This window comes from Otolemur garnettii, unplaced genomic scaffold (genome assembly GCF_000181295.1).
Source record: "Otolemur garnettii isolate 467f Iridium unplaced genomic scaffold, OtoGar3 scaffold00007, whole genome shotgun sequence".
NCBI classification, from domain to species: Eukaryota; Metazoa; Chordata; class Mammalia; order Primates; family Galagidae; genus Otolemur; species Otolemur garnettii.
Genome location: NW_003852402.1, coordinates 4,915,697 through 4,940,813, shown reverse-complemented (window position 1 = coordinate 4,940,813; position 25,117 = coordinate 4,915,697). Strand labels below are relative to the sequence as shown.

The window sequence follows — 25,117 nt, the reverse complement described above, 5'->3', positions numbered from 1 at the left end:
GGGATTCGAACCCGCCACCTTAGGTGTACGTGGCTGGCGCCCTAGCCGGTTGAGCCACAGGCGCCGAGCCTAAATTTGGAGTTTAAAGGAGTTTGAACAAGAGACTATTAATATAAACCTTCCCCATATCATTCCCAATTATGATGTTAATGTTGTTATCAAATAATTCAAAACCTGTTATAATTAACACTAGGGAGATTAAAGAGAAGCCACAACGGCGGATGAGGCACAGGAAACAACGAAAGCATTGACACTGTGGGTGACTCCTGTGGCTCAGTGGGTAGGGCACCGGCCCCATATACTGAGGGTGGCAGGCTCAAGCCTGGCCCCGGCCAAACGGTAACAAAAAATAGCTGGGCGTTGTGGCGGGCGCCTGTGGTCCCAGCTACTCGGGAGACTGAGGCAAGAGAACTGCCTAAGCCCAGGAGTTGGAGGTTGCTGTGAACTGTGATGCCACAGAACTGTACCCAGGGCAAAACTAAAGTATTAACATTACTACCAGTTTTCAGAATGCGGTCATAGTTTAAAAGCTCATAATTCAAAGTTCCAACATAAAAAAGAAAACCAGGCTGGGCGTGGTGGCTTATGTCTGTAATCCTAGCACTCTGGGCTCTTCCAAACACTTGTGGTCCAAATATTTTCTCAAATGAGAAAATGAAAATGTTTGAAAAATACAAAGTGCAAAATAAACTAAGGACATTTTTCATTATTTGGAGCATAGGTTCAACCAGAACTAAAAGAAGAGGGGCTTAGGCAGGAGAGAGGTCTCCTTACCCTTTCCACGCAGTTGGGACACTGGCAGGGGCTCATGGCTTGTTCCTGGAGGTCACCTCGGGCCGGTGTCATTTTCCCATGGAATCTTGTTGCTTCCACATCCTTGGCTGAAAGTCGAGGATTCAGTTACGATAGAACAGTGGTTCTGAAAGTGCAATCGGGGCCAGCCGTCCTGCTCCCACGCCCGCCAGAGCTTGTCAGGAAGGTGGGGAGGGGCAGTGATCTGTGGTGTGGTGTAGTGAGCGTCCCAGTGATTGCAGTGCACGGTGAAGCTTGGGGTTCACTGGACTGGTGATGGGGGAGTGGGGGCGTGGATGGACACTGGGGGACAACATTTCCTCCCCTCGGTAGCACCCGTGCAGGCTCTGTGGTAGCTGTTCATGGGCACACCTGGCCAAGTCTTCCCTCACAAACCTGGTGCAGAGTCACTCTTTATTTTTTAAATTAATTAATTAATTTTTTTTGAGACAGACTCTTAACTCTTTTCCCCTGGGTAGAGTGCCGTGGTGTCATAGCTCATTACCAGCCTCAAATTCCTGGGCTCAGGTGGTCATCCTGCCTCAGCCTCCCAAGTAGCTGGGACTATAGGCGCTCTTGCCTGGCTAGTTTTTCTATTTTTAATAGAGTTGGGGTCTCATTCTTGCTTAGGCTGGTCTTGAACTCCTGAGCTCGATCAGTTCATCCACTGCAGCCTCCCAGAGTGCTAGGATCACAGGCTTGAGCCACTGTGCCTGGCCTATTCTTTTTATTTTTAAAACATGGCTTGAGTATCCTTTATCCAAAATGCTTGAGATTGGAACTGTTTTAGATTTTGAACTTTTAAACATTATGTTGTCAGTGCTCAAAAAGTTTTGGACTAGGGGCACTCAGCCTGTATTTTTCAGCTAACAAAACCAAGGCTCAGAGAGATTTAAGTAACTTGCTCCAGGTCAAACAAATGCATGGTACAATTTCGGTGCCCAAGGCCTGCTCCACACTCGGGTGCTTTTGTCAGGGGGCCACGTTTTGCTGGTGGCATTTGGTTTTAGCTTTCTCCTCTCCCGGTTGTAATCATAACCTTGTACGTGGCCAGCTGGTCCACCTCTGTCAGGGTTCTCCATCCTGGCTGCACAATCGCAGGTTGGGGCGATGAAGCTCCCTGTCTGGTACCGTAGGTAGATGGTGTCGTTGTAATTGTGATGTGCAGCACCGAGGGCGACCCAGATGCACACTACAGACTTGAGCTAATGGTAATGTGAGTGTGGGAGGAAAGGGCTGTAGGGGAACTTTTGGACTTTCTGCTTTATCTTTTCTGCACCCAAAACTGCTCTAAAAATCAAGTCTGTTAATTTGAAAAAATAAAAGAATGAGGCCAAGCCTCCACCCCAGGCCTACTCACCCTGAGTATAGAGGTGCCAGTGCCCAGCATCTATTAAGTTTTGACAGCTGCGCAGATGCTTCTAGCTGTCCAGCCAGTATTGAACAGCTCTGTTGAGCAGGGAAGAATCCAAGAATCACCCCTCTTTACTTGGAGAGGCCACAGCTCCTATGAGCTCAGCCTCTCTCGCAGACGGCATCCCAGCTCTTGGTGGATCATGAGGCTGCCGAGCACAGTTCAGACGCTGATCACTCCTGGCTTGGTAAGGGGCAGAATATCTCTTAGATTTGGTTATGTAATGAGCAGTACTGCGTTTATTGTTTCTTTTTCAGGGTTGCTGAAATTCCTATTGTCATGGGACGTGCATGTGTTAATGTCAGTTGAATTGAAACTGCAAATTTTTTTAAATTTCAAATTAATAGGAGAGCACGAGACTACAAATATTTTCAAGGATCTCCCCAGGAGAACAGATTTCTTTAACAAATACTGTTTGCTTCCGCAAATCCTGCTTATCGTTATCTCCTTGTAGTGAAGCTTGATTGTGTTTTGATATAGTCTAAAAGCCAGAAACACAATTTTTTTGTGTAGAGTCGTACAATATTTTGATTTTGTATGGGAGAGTTCTTAAACTTTAAAATAGATGATATAGTTTCCAAAAGAGATTATAAAATAAAATGAACCTTCATATTGTTGTCTTTAGCACTGGGACCTGAAATAAAGTGACATTCTAACTGTCTTATTGCTTAATATTTTTTATTTACTTAGGTGATGATGCACTTCCCAATGGGTTGGATGTCACCTTTGAAGTAACTGAATTAAGGAGATTAACAGGCAGTTACAACACCATGGTTGGGAACAATGAAGGCAGCATGGTATGGTAGAGGTTTCTTCTTTTCTTTTTTTTTTTTTTTGAGTCAAAGTTTCACTCTGTTGCCCAGGCTAGAGTGCAGTGGCATCATCATAACTCAAACTCCTGGGCTCAAGTGATCCTCTTGCCCCAGTCTCCCGAGCACCTGGGATTACAGGTGCCTGCCACCACACCCAGCTAGTTATTCTGTTTTTAGTAAAGACAGGATCTCATTCTGGTTCAGGCTGGTCTCAAACTCCTGAGCTCAAGCAATCCTCTCACCTTGGCCTCCCAGAGCCCAGAGTGCTAGGATTACAGATATAAGCCACCACACCCAGCCTGGTTTTCTTTTTTATGGTGGAACTTTGAATTATGAGCTTGTAAACTATGACTGCATCCTGAAAACTGGTAATAGTGTCAATACTTTTGTTGTTTCCTGTGCCTCGGTCTGCTGCCTGTGGCTTCTCTTTAATCTCCCTGGTGTAGATTATAACCTGTTTCAAATTATTTGACAGCAATATTAACGTCATAATTGGAAATGATTTGGGGAACGTTTGTGTTAATAGTCTCTTGTTCAAACTCCTTTAAACTCCAAATGTGTAGACTTGCCATTCTTGTTTGAATTAAGGACGTAGGTCAAGCTTGTCTCTGACGTAGTCTGGCTTGCTCGTGGGGTCCGTGCTCTCAGCATGTTGGAGAGTAAAGCAGTTACAGGTCAGAGGTCAGATCTGTCGCCCACGTTTTTGTCTAGTTCTTATGAAAGTCCCTTAGCTAACATAGTTTTCATTCAAAGTTATTATTCTTGCAATTTAGATGCCTGTACTTTTTCCCTCCTAGGTACTTGGCCTCAAACTCCCCAATCTCCTAGGTCGTGCAGAAAAGGTGACTTTTCAGTTTTCCTATGGAACGAAAGAAACTTCATATGGCCTGTCCTTCTTCAAACCACGGCCCGGAAACTTCGAAAGAAAGTAGGGAGCCAAACAGACTGCTCTGTGCACTGGGTCGATTTAATAGTTAAAATAGACGGCTTGTTTGTGAAAACCCCTACAGAGTCAGCTGCCGCTTCTGCACTGACTCTAGCTATAGATTTCCTGTTGAAGCTGAACCCCAGATGCGTAGTTTTAAATCTGTTGATTGAAATGTGTACAAGTCCTGATCACTGTTTCAGCTCTTAAAGCTCTGTCCCATTGTCTCCTAGTTTCTCTGTAAACTTGTATAAAGTTACTGGACAGTTTCCTTGGAGCTCACTTCGGGAGACGGACAGAGGGCTTTCGGCCGAGTACAGTGTAAGTAGTGTTCCAGTGATTCCTTCTGGGGTCTTGGGTGGAAGTGGTGTGCCTTTCTTATTGATTTCCAAAGATGGCAAGACGGGGGCAAGGGGCACACAGACCCTCTGCCCTACCTGTTGGCCACCTGCTACCCCAGCACTGAGTGAGGCTGCCAGGGGCCAGACAGGGCTGCCGTCCGTGCTGGCAGCTCCCCCAGCCTGGTCCTGACTTCGTGTGGCTCCGTCTATTTGTCCTTCCGTGTGGGTTAAGAGCCACAGTTTCTGATCACTTGAGGTGACTGTAGGTTTTCATAATTGGTTCACACCCAAGTACACCTAGAGGGCTGTGATTAGACACAACAAAGGAGTTAATGCCATTTCGCCCTTCAGGGTATTTGATAACCTGCTCTCTTTCCTCTTCCCTCCCCCACTTTTCCTTCCTGCTCACCTCCTACTCTAGCCTTTATTAGGAAAGTCCTGAGACACGGTGCTGCGTCAGGGCCGAGCCCCCCACCCCCTGCCTGTGGTCTTCAGGACAGGGCTGTTTGAGACAGAGCCTCAAGCTAGTGCCCTGGGTAGAGTGCCGTGGCGTCCCAGCTCACAGCAACCCCCAACTTCTGGGCTTATGTGATTCTCTTGCTTCAGACTCCTGGGTAGCTGGGACTACAGGCGCCCGCCACAACACCTGGCTATTTTTTGGTTGTAGTTGTCATTGTTTGGCAGGCCTGGGCCGGCTCTGGTGTGTGTAGCTGGCGCCTTCGCCTTTGAGCTTGAGCTACAGGCGCTGAGCCGTGGACAGGGCTACTTGAAGGCACGCTCATGTACCACCCTGTGCTGCTGACTGGGACTCTCTGTGAAGTCCTGGAGACAGACCACCTGGGCTTGACTCCACTGGTTCCCTAATGGTCATGTGACCTTGGGCACATTACTTTCCTAGGAAGTGAAGGAAGTGACGACATGGTCTCACAGGGTGGAGGCCTGGTAGCCGGCAACCCCAACATTGAGCTGAGCTTCTAGAGGAAAGGACCAGATCACACTCACAGTGGGATCCTTGGGGCCAACATTGGATGGTTCTATTTGGCCCTGCCTGGGCCTCCTAGCAGTGAATCCAGAGACGTGAGATGTTGCACTCCCGAGTCACAGTGCCTTCCTAGTTGAGAGCTGCCCTGTAAGGAATGAAGAAGCGATTTAGGTAGCTCCGAACTCCCTGCAGACATCTGGAGAAGTGCCTGAATCCCAGGTAGCCCCACTTGTACCATCCCCTGGTTCCCCAGTACCTGGCACGGTGTCCTGTGGGTGCTTTTTAAATAATCATGCTGGGGTAGGTACCTGAGATTCTCACCCTGCAGCCAGGTGGTGGGGTGTTCTGGACCTATGACCATGTCCTACTTACTCATGGTGGCCTTGAGCTCTCTTGAAGGCCTAAGGATTACAGAGAGTGCCCAACATGGGACGCCCCCTGGGGAGTGTGGCGTGACCTGGCTCCCTCGTGAAAGTTAAATCACCATCACGCTTCCCACCACGTGGCATTGCCCACCATTCAAAAACAATGTGGGCATTTCCCTAAGATGGAAATCTAAGACTGAGACAGGAGATTATGTCAGGCTGAGAGGCAGGGCCTGCTTGCCGGAACCCCAGAGGGAACTCGGTTCAGGCCTCTGGCCGCAGAGAGGACACTCTGGTTTCAGCAGTTAAGTAACTTTGTGTCCTTATTCTTCTCTGTGACGAGAAGGGGTTGGAAGGACCGATGTGCCTGGTCATCTTAGGTGTCGTGTTCTTTACAAAGACATGAGAGAGACACTCCTATTGGTTACAGAATTGCCTGCGGCTTTCAGGGCAGTGACCCTGTCGCCTCCTGGAACACAGTCCTGCTTCCTGGAGTGTCTTTCCTTTGTTGAATTCGCAGCTTTCTCCCTTTCTTCCTTTGTTCCCTCTGTTTCCGTCATTTGTACACATTTTTATTTTGGAATTTAGTTAATGATTTCATGATTTCCTCATTCCACAAAATGATTTGGGGCGACCTCCCCGAGTGTGTGCAGTGCAGAAAGATGCCTCACTTTCTTGCGTGCATTTGCAGTTTCCCATATGGAAGACCAGCCACACCGTCAAGTGGGAAGGCGTGTGGCGGGAGCTGGGCTGCCTCTCCAGGACAGCGTCCTTTGCAGTTCGAAAAGAAAGTGGACATTCGCTCAAGTCATCTCTTTCGGTAACAACTTTTCCTGTTTGAGTAAACAATGTTGTTGATAGGACCGTGCTGCCTACCGTTGGTAAAACAGTCTTTGCCAACACTGGGGCTGATCAAGAAGTGTCCCTGGTACTGGGGGGGCTGACCTGTGGCCCTGGCTGGCTGTGAGCTTATGGGCACTGCCTCATGCTAATTTTTCCAAATTAACTTCAGTGGTGATGGGGGAAGGTGTGCTTAAGAACTGTGATTGGCATTTTAGCTTTCAAAAATAATTAGAAAGCTGGCTGCATTGACTTAGGCCGGGAGGTCGTGCCCCGAGAGAGTGAACCCAGGTCGGGGTGCATGCTCCCTCGTCAGGAGTGGGGACTGTACTCAGTTGGGGCTCAGCCAACGCTCTGTACCTCAGGGTCTCGTCATACTACCTCCCTCCAGGGGTTTTCATGGAGGTGAAATGATTTAATGGTTGCAAAGTGCTTGGCACAGGCCGTGCTGCAGGCCAGTGCTTCCTGTTTGTTGCCATGTCGTAGAGCGGTGTGAAGTGAAACTCCCTCCACCTTTCTTTCAGCATGCCATGGTCATCGATTCTCGGAATTCTTCCATCTTGCCCAGAAAAGGCGCTTTGCTGAAAGTGAACCAGGTAGTGTGACCAGCTAGCGTGACCAGCTAGCGTGCTCTTCTCCATCACCTCTGTGGGTGGGCAGGTGAGCTCCACAGCAGGTGCGGAGTCCTGCACCACCTTCTCGCTGGTGATGTTAAGCTTTTCCTTCATTGTGGAAATCATCATGGAATCGCTGGCAAGGATTGTCAGCTCCACTCTCTGGGCTCCTAGCCCTGGAGTTGTTCCTCCTCTCTGTAGCTGGGGCTTGTGCTGCCACAGAACCCAGGGTAGGTTGGGGATAAGGTTGTGACATCCTCGATGGTGGCACATGATAGGCCAGGAGGAGAGCTGATTGGTGTGAGTGGCTTCCGAAGTGGCCTATGTGAGAGCACCTAAAGGCAGAAGGTGTCCTTTGACACCTGCAGGGGCCAGGTCGTGACAGCAGCCAGTGGCTGACTGGTGCCTGTGGGGGACGGTCCTCACTGCCTTGAAGCAGCGTGCTCCTTTGGTGGTCCGGAAGCTTTTAGTCTGCCTTGCGCTTTCCCCCTTTGTTGGTGGCAGGGGCACCGAGATACACATAGTTCCTCTGTCCAACATCAACCACAGAACAGCTCAGAAATGGGTGGACTGTGGCAGGACACAGTTGTGGGCAGCAGGGCTGTGATGAACTTCAAGGTCCCTCTCTGGAGAAGCCACCCTCACTGTGGCCAGGGGTTGTAGGGCACAAGTCTGGCAAGCCTGATCTTCAGTTTTATAGAGGTGACTAGAAATCAAATTTGTATACAAAATGTCCCAAATTGTGAAAGGATGGCAGTTTTTTTCCCAAGCCCTGATTCAGCCAACAAGCCACACCATCCATCATGAGCTCTGTAACAAAGTGCCAGTGTCTGTCCCCATGTGACAGGGATGTTTTCCTCCTAGGCAGTTCAGGACACCTGGCAGCTGTCTGCCTCTTCAGTCCCCCTTACTGTCTGTAATACGGGGGCTTCCAGGAGACAGCCTGCTCCTTTGTCACTGAGTCACCCCTGACCTGAGGACTCTTTCCCGCAGGAACTGGCAGGCTACACTGGAGGGGACGTGAGCTTCCTCAAGGAAGACTTTGAACTTCAGTTGAATAAGCAACTCTTGTTAGATTCGGTGAGTATCCAGCCAGCAGACCGTCACCTGCGTTGTCATTCCTCCTTTTTGACCATCTTATCCAAAAATCTTAGATGGAATATCTAAAGTAGAAGCCCAGATAGTAACACTTAGAGTGCTTGATCTTTTATATTTAGCCAGAAATGAAGACTCTCGCAGGAATGATAATAATTTTTTTAAGAAGTAATCTCTGCTAATGGTGCCCCCCGACTGTGGAAGAGCCCCTCCCCATTTGTCATCTCAGGAGCGTCTCTTCCATGGTCCTGTGTACACCATTTGAAGTTGCATGTTTGAAGAGTGTTCTGTCCGCCTGACACCTTGGCACTGTGCTCTTGCACCTGCACAGACCAGTGTTGTCCTCCTGGTGCCCTGTGCCCAGCACAGCTCTGCACGCCATGGGCGCTCGGCATGTGGCTGATCCAGTCCCGATGCTCACGGAAAGCAGGGAACGCAGGTCGGAACCAGTTCTTTGTTTCTCTTTGAACAGGTTTTCTCAGCATCTCTCTGGGGTGGAATGTTGGTGCCCATGGGGGATAAGCCCTCGAGTATTGCAGACAGGTGAGTAATAATGAACAAAGGGGTGGTTTGCAGGTGTTTTCCCTTGGGTCTTTTTGGTTGGTTTCATATAAGATATTTGAGAGAAATCAATTTTAGAAGAGCAGTATTTCAAGTTTCATTTTAGTTTTTATGTTTAAGCTGATTTCAAAATATCCAGTGTACCTCATACTTTATATATTTTTTGCTTTTTGTTGGGAGAGTGTCTTTATTATATTAAAAAAATGTATTGTTCCCTTTTGATTACTCATTGCAGAAATTTAAAAATAGAGAAACATTTAAGGAAGTAAAAAAGCTCAGTCCTACTCAGTGATTAGCAGCGTTAACCTGTGAGCCTGATGCCTTGTGGTCTGTTCGTAGTGGAGATGTGTGTGCGTGGGTGTGTATTACGTATTGTTATGTTGTGGATATGCTGTAGTTTACCTATAGTTTTATGTCTTTGCTTTTTAAAAAGTTTTAAAGAAATTATAATGTAATCATTGCCAAGTCATGAGAAATTCTTCATAAGAAACATTTAAATGCCATATACTGTTTCTTGTACATACTATGACTTTTTAGCCCACCACATTTTTTTTTGGATACTTTAGTTGTTTCTAATTTGATTTTTATAAATAACACTGTGACGAATAGCTCTATAAATAATTTGTAGGTTATTGTATTTTCTGTGAAGAGATTCCTAAATGTGTCATTACTGACTCACAGATTCAAAGTAAGGCTCCTAAGGTAGCTGGCATTCTGGTTCATTTTTTAATAATTATTAAAATCTAAAGTCAGGTGCTAATATGCTGTGCATTTTTTTAGAAAGATGGGATTTTGGAGTCATTTTTAATTCATGCTTTTTAGTGGATTCAGGTATGGTTTGGAAGAGTGTGATGATCCAATCCATAAAGAAACACAAGAGGAATTACTTTTTATAAATTATTTTTTCTAATTAAAAATAATTTGTGGACAATACAAAAAAAATTAATGTAAGAGTAATTCTATTTTGGTCTACTCCTCTTGGTATTATTACCCCCTGCTGTAATATTGAGATGGGATCATACTGTTAAGCAATTTGTATCCTGCTTTTTTTAACTAAGTTTTTTTGTTTAAATGTTTGCCCTGCGAGCCTGTAGGGGGCCCAGTTGGAAAAGGAACTGCATTTGAGTTCTCTGGGACAGCAGAGTGTCCCTTTCTGACAGATGACCCTGTCCCCCTCTTTAATGCCCCGTATCTCGCCAGCATCCCTGGAGGGCTGGCACATCTGTCCAGATGTTTGGGTTTTAGTTTGGTGGAGACGTTTAGATTTCCGTGACATTCACCTCACGTGTGCATCTTGCTTATCCTTCAACATGATGTTGATAATCCAGCATCAGAGTGCGTCTCGCACGTGCCATCTGTGCTTTCAGGGTGTGTGTGTGGCTTCCACTGACCGACTTTCCTCTGACTTGTCCACTTTGTCTCAGGTTTTACCTCGGGGGACCGACGAGCGTTCGTGGCTTCAGCATGCACAGCATTGGGCCGCAGAGTGAAGGTCTGTGTTTTCCCTGTCCTGGTGCCAAGCCTGGGCAGTGGTCATACCTGAGTGCCGGAACCGTGTATCTGTTTGTTCAAATTATCACAGTAATAGATGCCCATAGAGATGGAATTAGCTCCTAGCAGAGTGTTTATTAGACAGCAAACTCTCAGACAGAGACGGCAGGTGTGGAACATTTATTATAGAATTGTAGAGAAATGAGAAAATGTATCCAAGCAAAAAATTAATGAAAATGACTTTCCGTCCTGCCACCCAGGGAGAGCACGTATGACGTTTGCTGTGTCTTCCCTTCCGATGTTAACTGTGTAGATCTTTCCACTCTTTGTTTTGTTTACTTTCCTTTTTTTTCTTGAGCCTCCCCCAACCCCTACATTGCAGGATCACACAGATCCCTGTTCATCCTTTTGTCCCTCCTGCCAACCTTGGATCTTTTTACTTGTCTCAATAGTTTTGCCTTTTGCAAATATCTTAGAGTTGGAATCATACATTATGCAGCATTTTCAGATCATCTCCTTTTACATAGTAATATGCATTTACTTTGGGGGGCTTTGAGAGTTTATTTCTTTCTATTACTGAATAATACTCTGCTGTCTGGCTATACCACACTTTGTTTATCCATTCACCTCCTGAAGGACATCTCGGTTGCTTCTGGTGTTTGGCAGCTATGCGTAGAGCTTCCATAAACATTTGTGTGCAGGATTTTATGTGGATCTAAATGTTCAGATCAGTTGGGTTAATACGTAAGAGCAAGCTGCCTTTCTGAGAAGCTGCTGGCCTAGCTCCAAAGTGGCTGTGCCCTTCTGCACTTTCACCTGTAATGAGTGAAAAAAATAAGAAGTGCAAAGCAAAGATGATGGCTGCATATTTTGTACTATACTTTTTTTATCTTCTTTTGAGACAGAGTCTCACTCTGTCACCCTTGGTAGAGTGCCGTGGTGTCACAGCTCACAGCAACCTCCAGCTCTTGGGCTTGGGTGATTCCCTTGCCTCAGCCTCCCAAGTAGCTGGGACTACAGGCACCTGCCACAACGCCCGGCTATTTTTTGTTGCACTTTGGCTGGGGCTGGGTTCGAACCCACTACCCTCGGTATATGGGGCTGGCGCCCTACTCACTGAGCCACAGGTGCCACCCTGTACTATACTTTCTTTTAAACCAAATCTCAAGTTTTGGACAGTTAGCTTATATTTTTTATTATTATAAAACAACCTGTTTAGTCTTCTGACTGAATCTTTGTGCTTATCTCAAAAGTTTTATACTAACAAAGTTCTTGGTCAAAGGACCTGGAGTATTTTTAAGGCTTTATATTGTTCTCTGGAAAGTAGTTTCTGTTGTGCCTCTTCCAGCAGTGTGTGACATCCCTGCTTCCTGGAATCTGCAGCGCTTGGTATCATGTCAAAGGTATTGCCACATGTTATTAAAACTTTAAGGTACCAGCTCAGTGGATGCGTATTACTGCGCTGTAAAACATCCCACCCTGTCTCTGACACCTTTGTTGCTTCATTTTTGTATCATTAGAAACAGTGACTGCACCCCGCATAGATTTTTATGCCAAATATTATTTCTTTTTAACTGTTTTGAGAGTTCTTGTTCAGGGTGTAATTTTTTAGGAAAGTAATAATTTTTTGATAGTTTTCTTTTTTTGTTATAAGCAAGTGTGAAGTGAGGGCTACGTGAAGGTTTAGATGTCTTCCACTTGCCTGAGAAGTAGGACACAGTGGTGTTCTGCACCTTCCCCGTCAGAGGGGCAAGTGGCAAGATTCTGTGGGCAAGGAAGCAAATTGGGGTAACTTTTCCTGAAAGCAATTTGATATATCAAGAGCCTTAAAATACATACATATATATAAGTAATACTGTTAACGACAACCCCAAGCTGGAAACTGGCTGGGCGGATAATTAGTGGCATCTCCCACGTGATAAGGAAGAGCAGGTTTTGGCTGCAGCTGATGGTATAAGGAATCTCAGGAACGTTTTATGCAAGGAAAGAAGGCCATACTCAGAGAAATGCACGCTCTGTGATTCCATCTAACTAGAGTTTGGAGACAGACTAAGGTAGAAGACCAGGCAGTGGCAGCACCAGGCCTGGGAGGCGGGTAGCAACCAGAGGGAAGTGTAAGGTCTGCATACTGCCCTTCCTCAGCCTGGGTGCCCGTCGCACACTGGAGATGTGTGTTCTTGTCTGTGTGCTTCAGTAAAAGCTCACAAATGGACATGTACGTGTGCAAAGAAACTCATAGATTATATCTGCTGTGAGGAAGCGGAGACCACCGTGACAGCAAGGATGATTAAATCGTGGCGCATCTGTGTTGCTACTCAGGCATAAGAATGGTGTTTTCAAAGAATGTAAAGCATTAGAAGAAAGTGCTTACGATGTATTAAAACTAAAAAGAGTAAGACTGAAAATGTCTTTTTATATTTATTCTTACATAAAATGAGCCGTATTTTATTTACATATTTAATTATGCATTATAATTTACTGGCAAAAAACCCACCGGGGTGCTAGCTGTATCTGAATATCAGAAATGAAAATATTCTCATTTTTCCTCTATTCCTCTATGCTGATCAGATTTTCTACAATAAGTATATTACTTTTATAATCAGAATAAAGTAAGGTATTTAAGAAAAGAGAGGGGGGCAGTTTCTGGGAAACAAAAGCCTACATTGTCTCCTGATATTTGTTCATCCTTTATTCCCTTTAGAACTTATAAAACAACCTGTTAGTTAGTTTTAAAAGGGATTAAGTAGATGGGGTGCTGCCGTCTTTACATGAGTCAACAGTTGGTTCCTTGAGGTTGATCTTGGAGACATCCAATGTTTTTCTTTTTCATGATGTGAAGACTAAGACCTTATAAACTAAGGTCTTATAGATTAAGACCTTACACTTTTTTAACAAAGTGTAAACATCAGGGTTGGAGGGGGTTTTGTTGCTTTAACATTGTAAGCGCTATTTATAGTTAAGATGTAATGGAGCCTTTTTAGAAATAAAGCAAATATATGTGCTCAGTGGATAGTCCTGGATTCTGGCAAAAGTAACCCACGTCCCAGTGGTCAGGAAGCACTAGCCCCTGCTCTCTTCCTGGGACCCTGAGTGGCTCTCTGTCTGAGCCACTTCCAGAACTGCACAGATGTTTTCTGCATTTTGTCTCTATATTGTGGTCTTGAGAATTTTGCAAAATAACACATATCATCTGCCAAGGGGCAGTGATTTGCTCTCTGCACCTGTGGACAAAGTGATTTTTATGAAGATTCACTTTTCAGTCTAAGCATTTTACAGCTGTAATAAAGGACTGAGTTCATTCTTTCCTTGACTACATTGGCTTCCCACCCCACCCCCTCAGTTAAATCAAATTGTAAAACCAGGAGAAAAAGAGATTTAAAATGAGGCCAGCAACCCGAGGAGTTAGAAGACTAACTGGTGTTGTGTATCGACCCTGCTTCTGTCAGTGATGAAGGGCTAAGATGATTTTAAATTCGTCGGACCTTGTTTTCATTCTGTATCCCTTCCTGGATTAGGTGACTACCTTGGCGGAGAAGCATACTGGGCAGGTGGCCTGCACCTGTACACCCCATTACCCTTCCGGCCAGGCCAGGGCGGCTTTGGAGAACTTTTCCGAACACACTTTTTTCTCAACGCAGGAAACCTCTGCAACCTCAACTATGGTAAAACTTGCACTATTAGAGACACCATCATAGTATACTTGTTTCTCTGTCTAACAGCACAGTGTGCAGATAGGTACCTGTCTCTTCAGATTACACCGTCTTTACTTTCAGAGTCTGTGCCTTACTTTAAAATGGGTTCCTACAGCCCGAATATGGTGCTTGGAATTAAGTTGTTGGTTGAGTGAACGAGGCATGCAAGAAAAATAACCATCAGACACACAAAGAAAATCTACGTATTTATTCCACTGACATTTCTTGGGCACGTAATTGTTTACCAGTCCTTATGGCCACAGAGCTGAGTATGATTGGGCACCTTCCTCAGGGAGCTCAGGCCCAGAGGAGACTCATGCAGATGTGTTTAGCTAGAGGTTCCCTTGAGCTTAGAGTGGGGTTTCAGGGGTCAGGGGATGGGAAAAGCCATTCTAGGCCCAGGAACAGAATAAGCCAGATCCAAAGAACTGAGAATGAGAAGGTTTGGCTTGATCTGGGACCATGAGTAAGTGTGGTCCCAAGTCTGCTCTCAGTTGGGTCCTAATGTCACTTCATGCATTCTCCTTGAATACCTAGGCCTGGCTTTAAAAGTTACATTAGGCCCAATAAGGGAGAGTCAGGACAGCTGGGAAAGGATGAGCCACATTCATTTGCTTACACATCTTTCTCTTTCTCTTTTCAGGGGAGGGCCCCAGAGCTCATATTCGCAAGCTGGCTGAGTGCATCCGCTGGTCTTATGGGGCCGGGATCGTCCTTAGGCTTGGCAACATCGCTCGGCTGGAACTTAATTACTGTGTCCCCATGGGAGTGCAGAGGGATGACAGGTGGGTGCTGGGGATTATTTTCCACAGCTCTGTCACAATCTCCAGTCGCCTTATTTTGTATTGGATGTGGTTAACTTCATCAGTGGCTTTTAGGATTTAAGATTTTAGAAGAAATAGAATAGTTAGTGGCAAGAAGGAGAATATATGTATTTTTCTCCTCGGAGTTCTTCATCCAGTTTCTTGTCCCTCAGATGCTTTGAGCTTATTGTTCCCATGGTAGCAGCCCCCCGTGAGGGTCTGGCTGGAGGATTTGACAAGGCATTATTGTCCTGCAGGTGAAGTGGAATTCATGTTTGCAGTGGCAGATCCTGAGGCCAGGGTCCTGGGGAGGCGGGAACAGCTGAGGCTTTGTACCTGGCTACAGAGGGCGCAGTCTCAAGAGCAGAGAAGCTCACATTTTTGGCCTTCCTAAGCCACTTTAATTTTCTGAGAAATGTGCTACATATTACATGGATGGCTGGGCACGTGGCTCATACCGTAATCCCAACATTTTTGGAGACTGAGGCTGGAGGATCACTTGAGTCCAGGAGTTTAGAACCAGTCCAGGCAACATAATGAGCCCCTATCTTTACCAAAAAAACCTCTAAATAAATAAAAAATATTTAAGAAAAAAAGGAGAAGGATGAATATGGCATAAGGCTATTTGGTATTGCAGAAGTAAATTCTCTCTCAGAAATTCAGAAGCATCATTATAATAGTGTGTCCCAGTCTGCTCTGGTTGCTATAACCAAGTACTACAGGCCGGGTGACTTAACCACAGACACTTACTTCTCACAGTTCTGGAGGCTGGGAAGTCCGTGATCAAGGTGTGAGCAGGTTTAGTGCCTGGTGAGGGCTCTGTTCCTGGCCTGCACACAGCAGCCTTGTCTTCATGTCCTCACGTGCAGCCCAGTGTCTCTTCTTAGAAGGGCTCTGATCCCATCCTGAGGGCCCCACCCTCATGACCTCATCTAAGCCTGATCCCCTCCCAAAGATCCCGCCTCCAAATGCCATTGCTTGGAGGGATTAGGATTTCAACATAGGGATTTTAGAGAGACAAAGACATTTAGTCCATAACAGTGTTTATATTGTCTCTTATTATTTTTGTTTATACATTCAGTAGTCTGGACTATATTTTTTCTCTTCATTTTTGTGTCTGGCCTTATGGTGGTGCTGTTTGAGTTGTAACCTGCCTCATCATCAAGTTGTGGTTTGTCCTAGTTTAAGGAAATATGGTGCCATTTTCCCACCTATTGGTTTCTCCTCAGCAGAGTAGGTGATGGGGCAAGCTTCTGACAGAACACTCTTCCTCAGGTGCAGTTCTGGGTCTGTCCTTCAGACTCCTGTGGTTGTCACTGTAGTGGAACCTGCTCTTAGTGCTCCTCCTGGAAGGCAGGTTCAGCATCAGCTCTGCATCTGGGGCACGGCGGGGACTGTCAGGCTGCTGTGGCTCCCCAAGAGGGGATGGAACCTTCCAGTGCCTTCACAGATGCCAGCTCCCTTCAACACACAAAGCAAAAGCTGAAAAGGATTTAGTCACACGGACTGTGTATGTGCTCTCTGGAGCCCAGCTGCCTGGGCTTGGTCCCAGCTTGGCTGTGATGTGTGGCTGTGTGACCTAGAATTAGTTACTAAACCTCTCTGGGTCTCCATTTTCCTGTCCCAAGAATGGGCAATAATGATAGTGGTTATTTTGTGGTTTTGGAAACTAAATGAATCAATGCACTAGAGCACTCCCTGGGATGCTGTCAGGAAATGGTGGTTACGCTTTGTGTCCCTGCTGCCGCCACACCCACCGCGGCCAGCAGTTCACGTACTAGGGGTACCGAGTTCCTGTAGACAGCCTTGCCTCCCCCCCTCACATCATTACTGTGTGGCTGCTGCCTGGCTGCTGGTGACAAGCCGTGAATGGGATGATGCATCCTGATTTTGGTAAAACATGCAGGCCTTTCCAGCGAGACCGGACTAGGTCACTCGTTAGCCGAGGCTCCCACTGCCTTACAGTCTTCAGGAAACGGGGCTAGTTTTGAGTCTCTCCTTCTATGAAGCCCATTCCCAGCACAGATGGCAGTGTCAGTGTCTCTGGCTTAACTGCCAGATGCTTACTGGAATCCTGGTAGGTGATGACCCTGCACCCACGCCTAGGTCAAGTCAGAATGAGGCTGCAACGGGCTGTCCCACTGGGCCTTCTCAAACCCTGACGTGCCTCTGGTTCTCAGGGTCTCTTTAAAGGCAGAGTCTACCTCCTTCAGGCAGGGGTGGGCCCCTGATGTTGCTGTCACATGCTCCCCACGGCTCCCTACTGCCCCAGGACAGGAGGGACAGGACACACCAGCATCTAGAGGTTCCACCTGCCCCAGGCCTCAGTCGCCATCCTTGCAGTACTGCACGGGGCCACTGGGTGGCAGTGCGCACTGCACAGTCAGCCCTGCTTAGGAGCTGGTAGCCTTTCTCAAATATTTCCAGAGAATGGTCACATTTACCTTTTAAAGCTTTGCCTCTCTGTCTTCTGGTTAAATCTGAAAAGCATATTTCAGAGATTAATTTCACAGTGGTTTCTTCTGGAAGGAAGAAGCACACTGCACATGTGATACGTCAAAAGCAGGCCAGAAGGAGGCTCCTCTGGCAGCAGGCTGGGCTGTGGCTCTGTTTTGCTGTAATGGGCAGCGCGTGTTTGTTGTGGGCAGTGGACTCTGTTACAGGCTCAGCCCGGCACCTTGATTGTGGAAGTCACTTTCACCCAGTGTGTGTCTTTGTTTGAAGTTTTATCATCAAAATTGGAATTTTGTGATGTTTGAGTGATATTCTCAGATTTCATCTTTGTTTCTAAAATTAGGCAATTAGCAGGATGGGAAATATGTCTGTAGAAATCATTCAGAGGTCCTCCCTCTGTAGTTACTGTGGTTACTATTAGGGTTTTAGATCTTCACAGGAATGGAAACAGTTTGGAACTGTTTGTTAGATTTTAACCTGGGGGTGATCTGTGGCACTGTTTCTCTGGGCCCTCGCAGTGGTCTGTCATCTCATGTCTTAGTGGATGCGGTCTCAGGAGACAGATCAGGCAGGCTCGCTCAGGAGAGCGGCTCTCAGCTGCAGGGAAAGATGAGAAAGCAGATCATCTTGGTTGAGGAGGGTTGTGTGAGGGCCTCCGGAGGCGCTGACATGTGAGTGGAGTCTTCCTGAAGGACAGCAGTGAACTTGCAGAAGACGGGCAGGGGAGTGCGCATGCTGAAGGCGGCAGGAGCTGTGCAGGTGGGCGGGGGGGGCTGTGTGGGTGTGCCCTGTGGGGCGGCTGTGCAGGTGTGGGGGGCTGTGCAGGTGTGGGTGGCTGTGCAAGTGTGCCCTGTGGGGCGGCTGTGCAGGTGTGGGGGGCTGTGTGGGTGTGCCCTGTGGGGCGGCTGTGCAGGTGTGCCCTATGGGTGTGCCATGTCTGCAGAAGCAGAGGCAGGGCCTGTGGAGGCCCTTGAGTTTTAGGTGGCCTCATCTCCCACCCCTCTGCCTTCCAGTCACACTGGCCTTCCCCTCCCCCACCCCCGAGGTGTTGAATCTAGGGTATCACCTGCCTCCATCACAGGGTTCCTCATCAATAGAACAGCACTTGGTGGTCTAAGTGAGGGCCCATTCAAGGTGCCCGTGACACACAGCGGAATACTGGGTGCAGGGCCCCAAGGGTGCCATCAGTGTGGCTTTTCTAAAGGCCTTTGTGCAGATGCTGGCAGGGCTGGGAGACCACCTGGGGGCCTGCACCAGCTCAGTGACAGTCGGGTAGAAAGAGACAGGGGACGCGTGTGGGCCTGGGCCTAGCCCATTGGACATACAACAGAGGATTGTGTTGGGACTGGCCTTATGCAGCTTGGCAGTGCTGCTTTGAATGCTTGTGGGGGTATTTTTTTTCTGTGACATGTTTATATGGTGTCTGAACATAAACCCAGGACTATAATGTTGTTTAATTTGTTTGTAGCTGGAGAGATTGAGCCTTTATTGGAGTGCCTCCTTATTCCAAACTGTGTAAGCCAAGAGCTGGACTTATTTTTTAGCTTATAACGTATTTGCAGATGTTTTTCTGGGTACTGAATATAGGCATAGCCCACCTTTACAGAGCTGATGATGTAACGCAGAGAAACCACCTGGCTTTGAGCAGAATGTGGGAGCACGAACGCAGCTGGGTGTGGTCTGGACTCCTGCTGGGTAGTGACACAGGTGTAGTTTATGCTGGTCCCGCAGGTCATGGAGGGTCTGCCAGTATCGCTTCTGGTCAGGTAACTTCTTGGCAGTTGCCCTGTTGGCACCTGGGTCCCTGAGGTCGGTGGCAACATTAATGATTATCTGTCTCTGTCTGGCATCCCTTTGTGGGTCAGATACTTTGTTTCTTGCTCAGAGTTAGGTTGAAAAAGAAAAACTTCTGCTGGTAATCCCTTGGTGAGGGCACGGGTGCCATGAAATGTCCCTTCTCTGCTGAATGAAGGAGCTGCTATGGTTGGCCAGTCTTTTCTAGAAATTGCCCACAACTTGCAAAGACGCTGCATTCCACACACACAGAGTGGCAGCTGTTGGGATTCTGGATGTCATTTTCTCCAGAAAGGTTAGGCCCACTCTGTCCCAATTGTGTAGCATTGGTCTTACCCTCAGGCACAGGCTCCAGGGGACAGTGATCCTGAGGGCCCCAGCTGTGTGTCCTCAGCAGGGCTGAGGCAGCAGCTTGTCTCAGAGCAAGGCCTGTGGTGCTCCTGAGTCATTCCCTGTCGCTTCTTAGCTGTGTGGCTGGAGCTTATTTGTTCATCTGAATGTGGGCACAGGATTCTGTCAGTGCGTGGAGTCTTCCCCTGCAGAGTACAGGTCCTGGCAGGTGTCCACATCGGATGTGAACTCTGCAGCTGTCCTAGGTCAGTGGAAGGTCTGGCAGTCAGGCCACATCTCTGTGGGCCGTGATGCTGCCATCTCCATGAACCCCAGGTCCCCAGACCCGTGGGCTCAGCCCACCTCCCAGTGCCTCCCCACTGTGCTGTACCTTTGTCCTCCCTGTTGGGACTTGAGGACACACAGGAGGTGAGGAGGGTGCACTAAGCGTCTGTGGCTCTTTTTCTCTCCTTTTCCAGTCTCCAGGGGCTGATGTTGAACCAGCACAGGAAGAGGTAGCAGGGCTGCCAGGGTGGGGCAGGCGGGGTGGGGAGCTGCTGAGAAAAACAGGAGGATAAGTGGGACAGCCACTGTGTCTGATTTCTCCCTTCTCTACTTTAAGGATATGTGATGGCGTCCAGTTTGGAGCTGGGATAAGGTTCCTGTAGCTGACACCTTGGGAAGAAGCTCTGGGACACATCGCACCTCGTGCTCCGACAGTGGCTGAGTGGCTCTTTGACTGCAGTCCTTTGGGGAAGCCACGTCAATAAATACTAAAGATACGAGTTCAGAGGCGTTGTGGATATGATTTGCCTTTACCGACCATCGCGTCCCATTCTGGCCTTTCCCAGGACAGCTGTGTCCTCTCACGTGCCCCTCTCAGACCCTGCAAGTCTCAGCGTTTGGTTCCCAAGTACCAGGGGTGAAGTTTCATGGAGGGTGAGAGCGTCTCTTGCCTACTGTGCTGGGTGATGTGGGGGAGGCCCATGGCATGGGCGGGAGTTACAGTGCTGAGGACTTGAGTTATTTAAATGCACACGAGTGGCCTGGGAGTAACAGCCATAGTAGGGACACTGAGGCAGAAAGGGAAACTGGTGTCCGACAGTAGTATTAATAAGACTAGCATATTAGTTTCTGATGGCTGCTCTCTCTAACAAATCAACACAAACCCAGTGGCTTAAAAGAACACAGATTAGTTGTCTTGGCGAGGACAATCTTATTCCCAGGGCCTGGGATGTAGCGCCACCTAAAAACACGCAGCGTTGCAGGTGGTGCCCCAGGCTGTATCTAGATCGCTTTACCATTGGGTGTTTCTCCATTCTGAGCTGGGGTTGAGTCCCATCACTCAGTCCTCCCCATAACCTGTTGTTTATGTCTTTGCCGAGTGACCTCAGGATTTGAGTCTGGGACCCACCTCATCCCAGCTCTCGCTCCCCTGCCCGGGACTGTCTCCCCCTCATTGCCTGCATGAGCTACAGGGATTTTGCAGAGAATCTGTAACAAGAAACTCAATTTTGCCTTCCCTTTCGTAGTTAGAAACATGAAAAAATACTTTTTCCCCCTAACCTGTTTATTATTTACATTTTTACCTTTATGCCTTTGGCAAAATAAACCCTTGTTACAACATTGTCATGCTCAGACTCTATAAATTTAGATCAATGGGATCTGAATAAAGAAGACTCAGATACCGTGACCTTTGAGAATTCATCTGCTGCATCAGGGGAGAGCCCAAAGAAGTCGTTTTTGAAAAGATAGGTTTTAATCAAGTGTGCGTTACCCAGGTTGCCGAAGCCAGCTCCTCAATTAAAGCACCCCGGGTCCAGCCATCTCCAGTGTGGGTGCGACCTGTTTCATTTGTGGGTGGAGTCCCAGGCTGTGCCTTTGCAAGGTGAACTGAACACAGTGGAGGCCTGGTAAAAATGGGACTCTGTTCACTGTCAGGTGGTATGAAGTGGGCAGCCTGGAGCATAAAGCCAGAAGAAGCACTTTACAAAGTACTTTCCATGAAAGACCAGAAATGAGGTAAGCTCACTGCGGGAAGTAACTTTTCAGAGCTGCTATTTTAGAGAGCTCAGAGAGAAAAGATGAAAAGCATAACAGACCCTCCATGAAGCATCGCCTCGGCACAGTGATTCTTGGCATCTTAATGTTACTCCATTTCTTCTCCAACTACCTGAGTGTTCCGGACTAGAACAGAGTTTGCTTAATTAGCCTTTTGCTGTGTTCTGCGAGGGATGAGCTATGGAGCCAGCTCCTCTGTGCATCTGACGGAGAAACTCGCTGGGCCAAGCACCTTGCGTTTGTAGCAAGGACACTGATCCCTGAACCTGGTCTTCTCGATGCTTCCTGAAGAGCAGCCTGCAGCGAAGGGCCAATCCTCAGTTGCTGGGGATTCGTGATGCCCTCTGTACATGCTGTGACCTCTTCCAAATGGGTTCATTGGTGCCATGCTCCCTGAGCAGTGCCATAGGCCAGGTGTACCATCTGCTGTCTGCAACTCTGTGACCCTGCCAGGGAGCATACTACCACTTAAAAAAAATGGGGGTTAATATGAAGGTACACACAATTAGGGTGTGTCCTGTCATTACCAGGACCCAGGACAAACAGCTGATAAAGATGTGCCACTAGGCCACATTCTAGGGTGACCCCTACAAAGACCCTTCACTTCGATGTTCTCTCCACACCCTGTAGCTCCCTAGCCTAAGAACTCTCTTTAATTTCTGAGTTCCTTCTTTTTAAAAAAAAAAAAAAAAAAGAAAAAAGAAAGAAACTTACTTTGTGGATAGTTATTCTGAAATGCATCTCATGATACTACGCTTGATCTTAGCCAAAAGGTTGAGAAGCAATAATGTATCGTGCGTTTAAATATTGCTAGAGAGGAGAGGAAAGAGGATTCCTTAGCCAGAGAGTGAATACTGCTAAACTGTGTTTTAAATAAGATGACCATTGTTTACGCTCCGGGTGCTGTACTCAAAATCCAATTTTCTGGGCGGCGCCTGTGGCTCAAAGGAGTAGGGCGCCGGCCCCATATGCCGGAGATGGTGGATTTGAACCCAGCCCTGGCCAAAAACTGCAAAAAAAAATCCAATTTTCTTGCTTCTTTTGAAAAATTGGACCCAACAGCCAAAAGGTCTTCATCCCTACTGGTGGCCATGGGCTGGAGTTGGGCCTGTGCTCAAGGCCTTTCTGGCTCGTTCTCTCTGCTGTGTCACTTGTCCCAGCACAGACCCATCAGCAGAAGCATTTGAACATGTCTTGGGGGGCAACTGTCCAAAAGCGGGCAAGCAGTGAACCCCAGTTTAAGGGTTCTGGCCCTCCCTGTCTGGGCTGTTTACCAGATCTAGTTACTTCTTCCCTCTGGCCTCAGGTTTTTCTTCATCAAAGGAGAAGACTTTGCTATCTTGAGTACGAGATTCTACAATCCTAGTAGACCCCACCTGTGGGCTTTCTGCCCCCATGGTCAGTGCTAGCTGACTTCCAACACCGTAGGGGACAGTATGTACAAGGACTCCCAGTAGGTCTTTGCTTGTGATTCAGGCTGGACATGAACCCAGCTTTGTTACTAACTTGCTGTGTCACCTTGAGCAAGCTTCACTATGGGTTCAGATATCAGGACACTGAATCCAAGGCACAGTTCCCAGCGGTCCCAGTGAGCAGAAGAAGCAAAGGGGGCAGGGCCAACCTGCGTGTGTGAACGTGCAGATGAAATACAGAGAGTTGACTCGTTTATTAGGCTCACCTATGGAATACCACATGCACAAAATGAGGTCATTTTGGAAGGATTGGGTTTTTTTGTCACTTTTATTGTATTCTTATTGTTCATCCTCAGTGCTTTGCTTTTTTTTTTTTTTTTTTTTTAAGAGATGGGCATCTCCCTCTTGCTCAGGCTGGTCTTGAACTCCTGAGCTCAGGTAATCCACCTGCCTCAGCCTCCCAGAGTATAGGATTAAAGGCGTGAGCCACCATACCTGGCAAGAAACACTTAAAGGAAAATGGGGGTTGAATGTTACTTTCTTGACATTATTATTATTATTGCCTAATATTCAGATGCAACAATCATCTGATTTCTTTTCTGAATGTATTTATCTTAGTTCTTCTTTAGGAAGTTTTTGTTTCTAGTCTTTATCTTAAACATTGTTATTGTTGGTAAATTTTAAGCCTTTTTGATTTTGTGAAGGCAATAGTGGAAACCTAATAAACATATGTAAAAAAAAAAAGACACAATTCCACTTTAAACACCAACACTGAATAGTAAAATATTAGTGTTGACTTCTTTTGAAAAAAAAAAAAGAAGAAGAAGCTGGGGGTTAATATGAAGGTACAGACAATTAGGAAACATTGTTTCCATCTGTAAGGCAAAGTCCAAGTTCCTGTTGAGTTCCTTACCCAGGAAGTGTGCCCTGCACCTTCATTGTGCCCATTCCGTGAGCTTACAACATTCCCTCCCCCACCCCCTTTCCTGAATTCACTTGTGTTTTCTCTCATGGGGGCATATATTTGTTGATCAACTGGTTTTAACACAGTATTGAGGACATGGGATGCTTGCTTTTCCATTTCTTTGAAATACTTAGGAGAATGTTCTCCATATTCATCCAGGTAAATACAAAAGATACAAACTCTCCATCTTTTTATGGCTGAATAGTATTTGGTGGTGTACATATACTACCGGTTATTAATCCATTGATGTGTTGATGAACACTTGAGTTGTTTCCATTAGAACCACTTTTAATTAGCGTCATCCAACAGGTATTCAGAGCGCAGGCATCTTTGCTGTCTGAGTGGTTTGAGAAGTGGCGTGTTCTGAATCCAGTTACGACACTGTCCCCCAAACTTTCTCTTGATCTGCCAGTGTCCGTTCAAAGATGTCGGAGACCTCCATAACCTCACACGTTTCCTGGCTGGGCTTTAAAGTTTGTCAGAAACCAACATTCGAATCCTGGGAATAATGAAGTAAATATAAATTTCTAGCCGAGGCGAGGTGGCTCACACCTAAAATCCTAGCCCTCTGGGACCCCAAGGCGGGTGAATTGCTGGAGCTCAGGTGTTTGAGACCAGCCTGAGCAAGGGCTAGACCCCATCTCCATTAAAAATCAAAAAAACTAGCCAGGCGTTGTGGCTGGCACCTGTAGTCCCAGCTACTCAGGAGGCTGAAGCAGGAGGTCACTTGAACCCAAGAGCCTGAGGTTCCTATGAGCTATGACGCCACAGCACTCTCCCCAGGGGACAGAGTGAGACTCTGTCTCTAAATAAGGAGGTAAGTAAATAAATACAAGTTTCTTTGCCTCATTTTTTATTTGTTTATTGGTTTGTTCAGATGAGTATATATAACAGCAATTCTGAGACTGACTGGTCTCAGGACCCCTTAGCACTATCAAAAATGAGGCCCTCCAAAGAGATTTTGTTGAGGTGGGTGAGTCGGTATTCATATTTACCACATCGGAAATTAAAACGGGGAAATTAGAAAAAAATTCATTTAAAAGCAACGGATTCATTACATGCTAATATCAATAACATTTTATGAAAACGTATTTCCCAAATAAAAAATTGGTGGGTAGTTACTATCTATCTTCAAAACCAGATGGATTCTCGTATCTGCTTCTGCATTTCGACTGTTGCAGTTGGAGAGTTTTGATTGATAACATTTGAAGAAAATCTGTAAAGGTATTTTAATAGCTTTTTCAGATAACTGTGAATATACTTTGATACTTCACCAAAACTCAGCAAGGTTGATGGCAGGGTGGACTCTGAAACCCTGTCTCTGTTACGCTCAGGTCAACCGCTGTCTCAGGCACTGTGATTATGTCTTTTGCCC

At 46.8% G+C, this 25,117-nt stretch overlaps 1 protein-coding gene across 1 annotated transcript in view; it reads left to right on the top strand.

Annotated features, from left to right (window-relative positions):
- Positions 1-20,095, top strand: part of SAMM50 (SAMM50 sorting and assembly machinery component) — a 33,425-nt gene extending 13,330 nt beyond the window's left edge. The window contains exons 5-15 of the mRNA XM_003783122.3: positions 2,897-3,003; positions 3,816-3,946; positions 4,177-4,264; positions 6,323-6,451; positions 6,996-7,067; positions 8,079-8,165; positions 8,653-8,723; positions 10,166-10,233; positions 13,748-13,894; positions 14,568-14,709; positions 19,928-20,095. Of these exons, the coding sequence (XP_003783170.1) occupies positions 2,897-3,003; positions 3,816-3,946; positions 4,177-4,264; positions 6,323-6,451; positions 6,996-7,067; positions 8,079-8,165; positions 8,653-8,723; positions 10,166-10,233; positions 13,748-13,894; positions 14,568-14,709; positions 19,928-19,973 (1,088 nt within the window). The 3' untranslated portion in view covers positions 19,974-20,095. The remainder of the gene's footprint in view (positions 1-2,896; positions 3,004-3,815; positions 3,947-4,176; positions 4,265-6,322; positions 6,452-6,995; positions 7,068-8,078; positions 8,166-8,652; positions 8,724-10,165; positions 10,234-13,747; positions 13,895-14,567; positions 14,710-19,927) is intronic.
- The last annotated feature ends 5,022 nt before the right edge of the window (positions 20,096-25,117 follow it).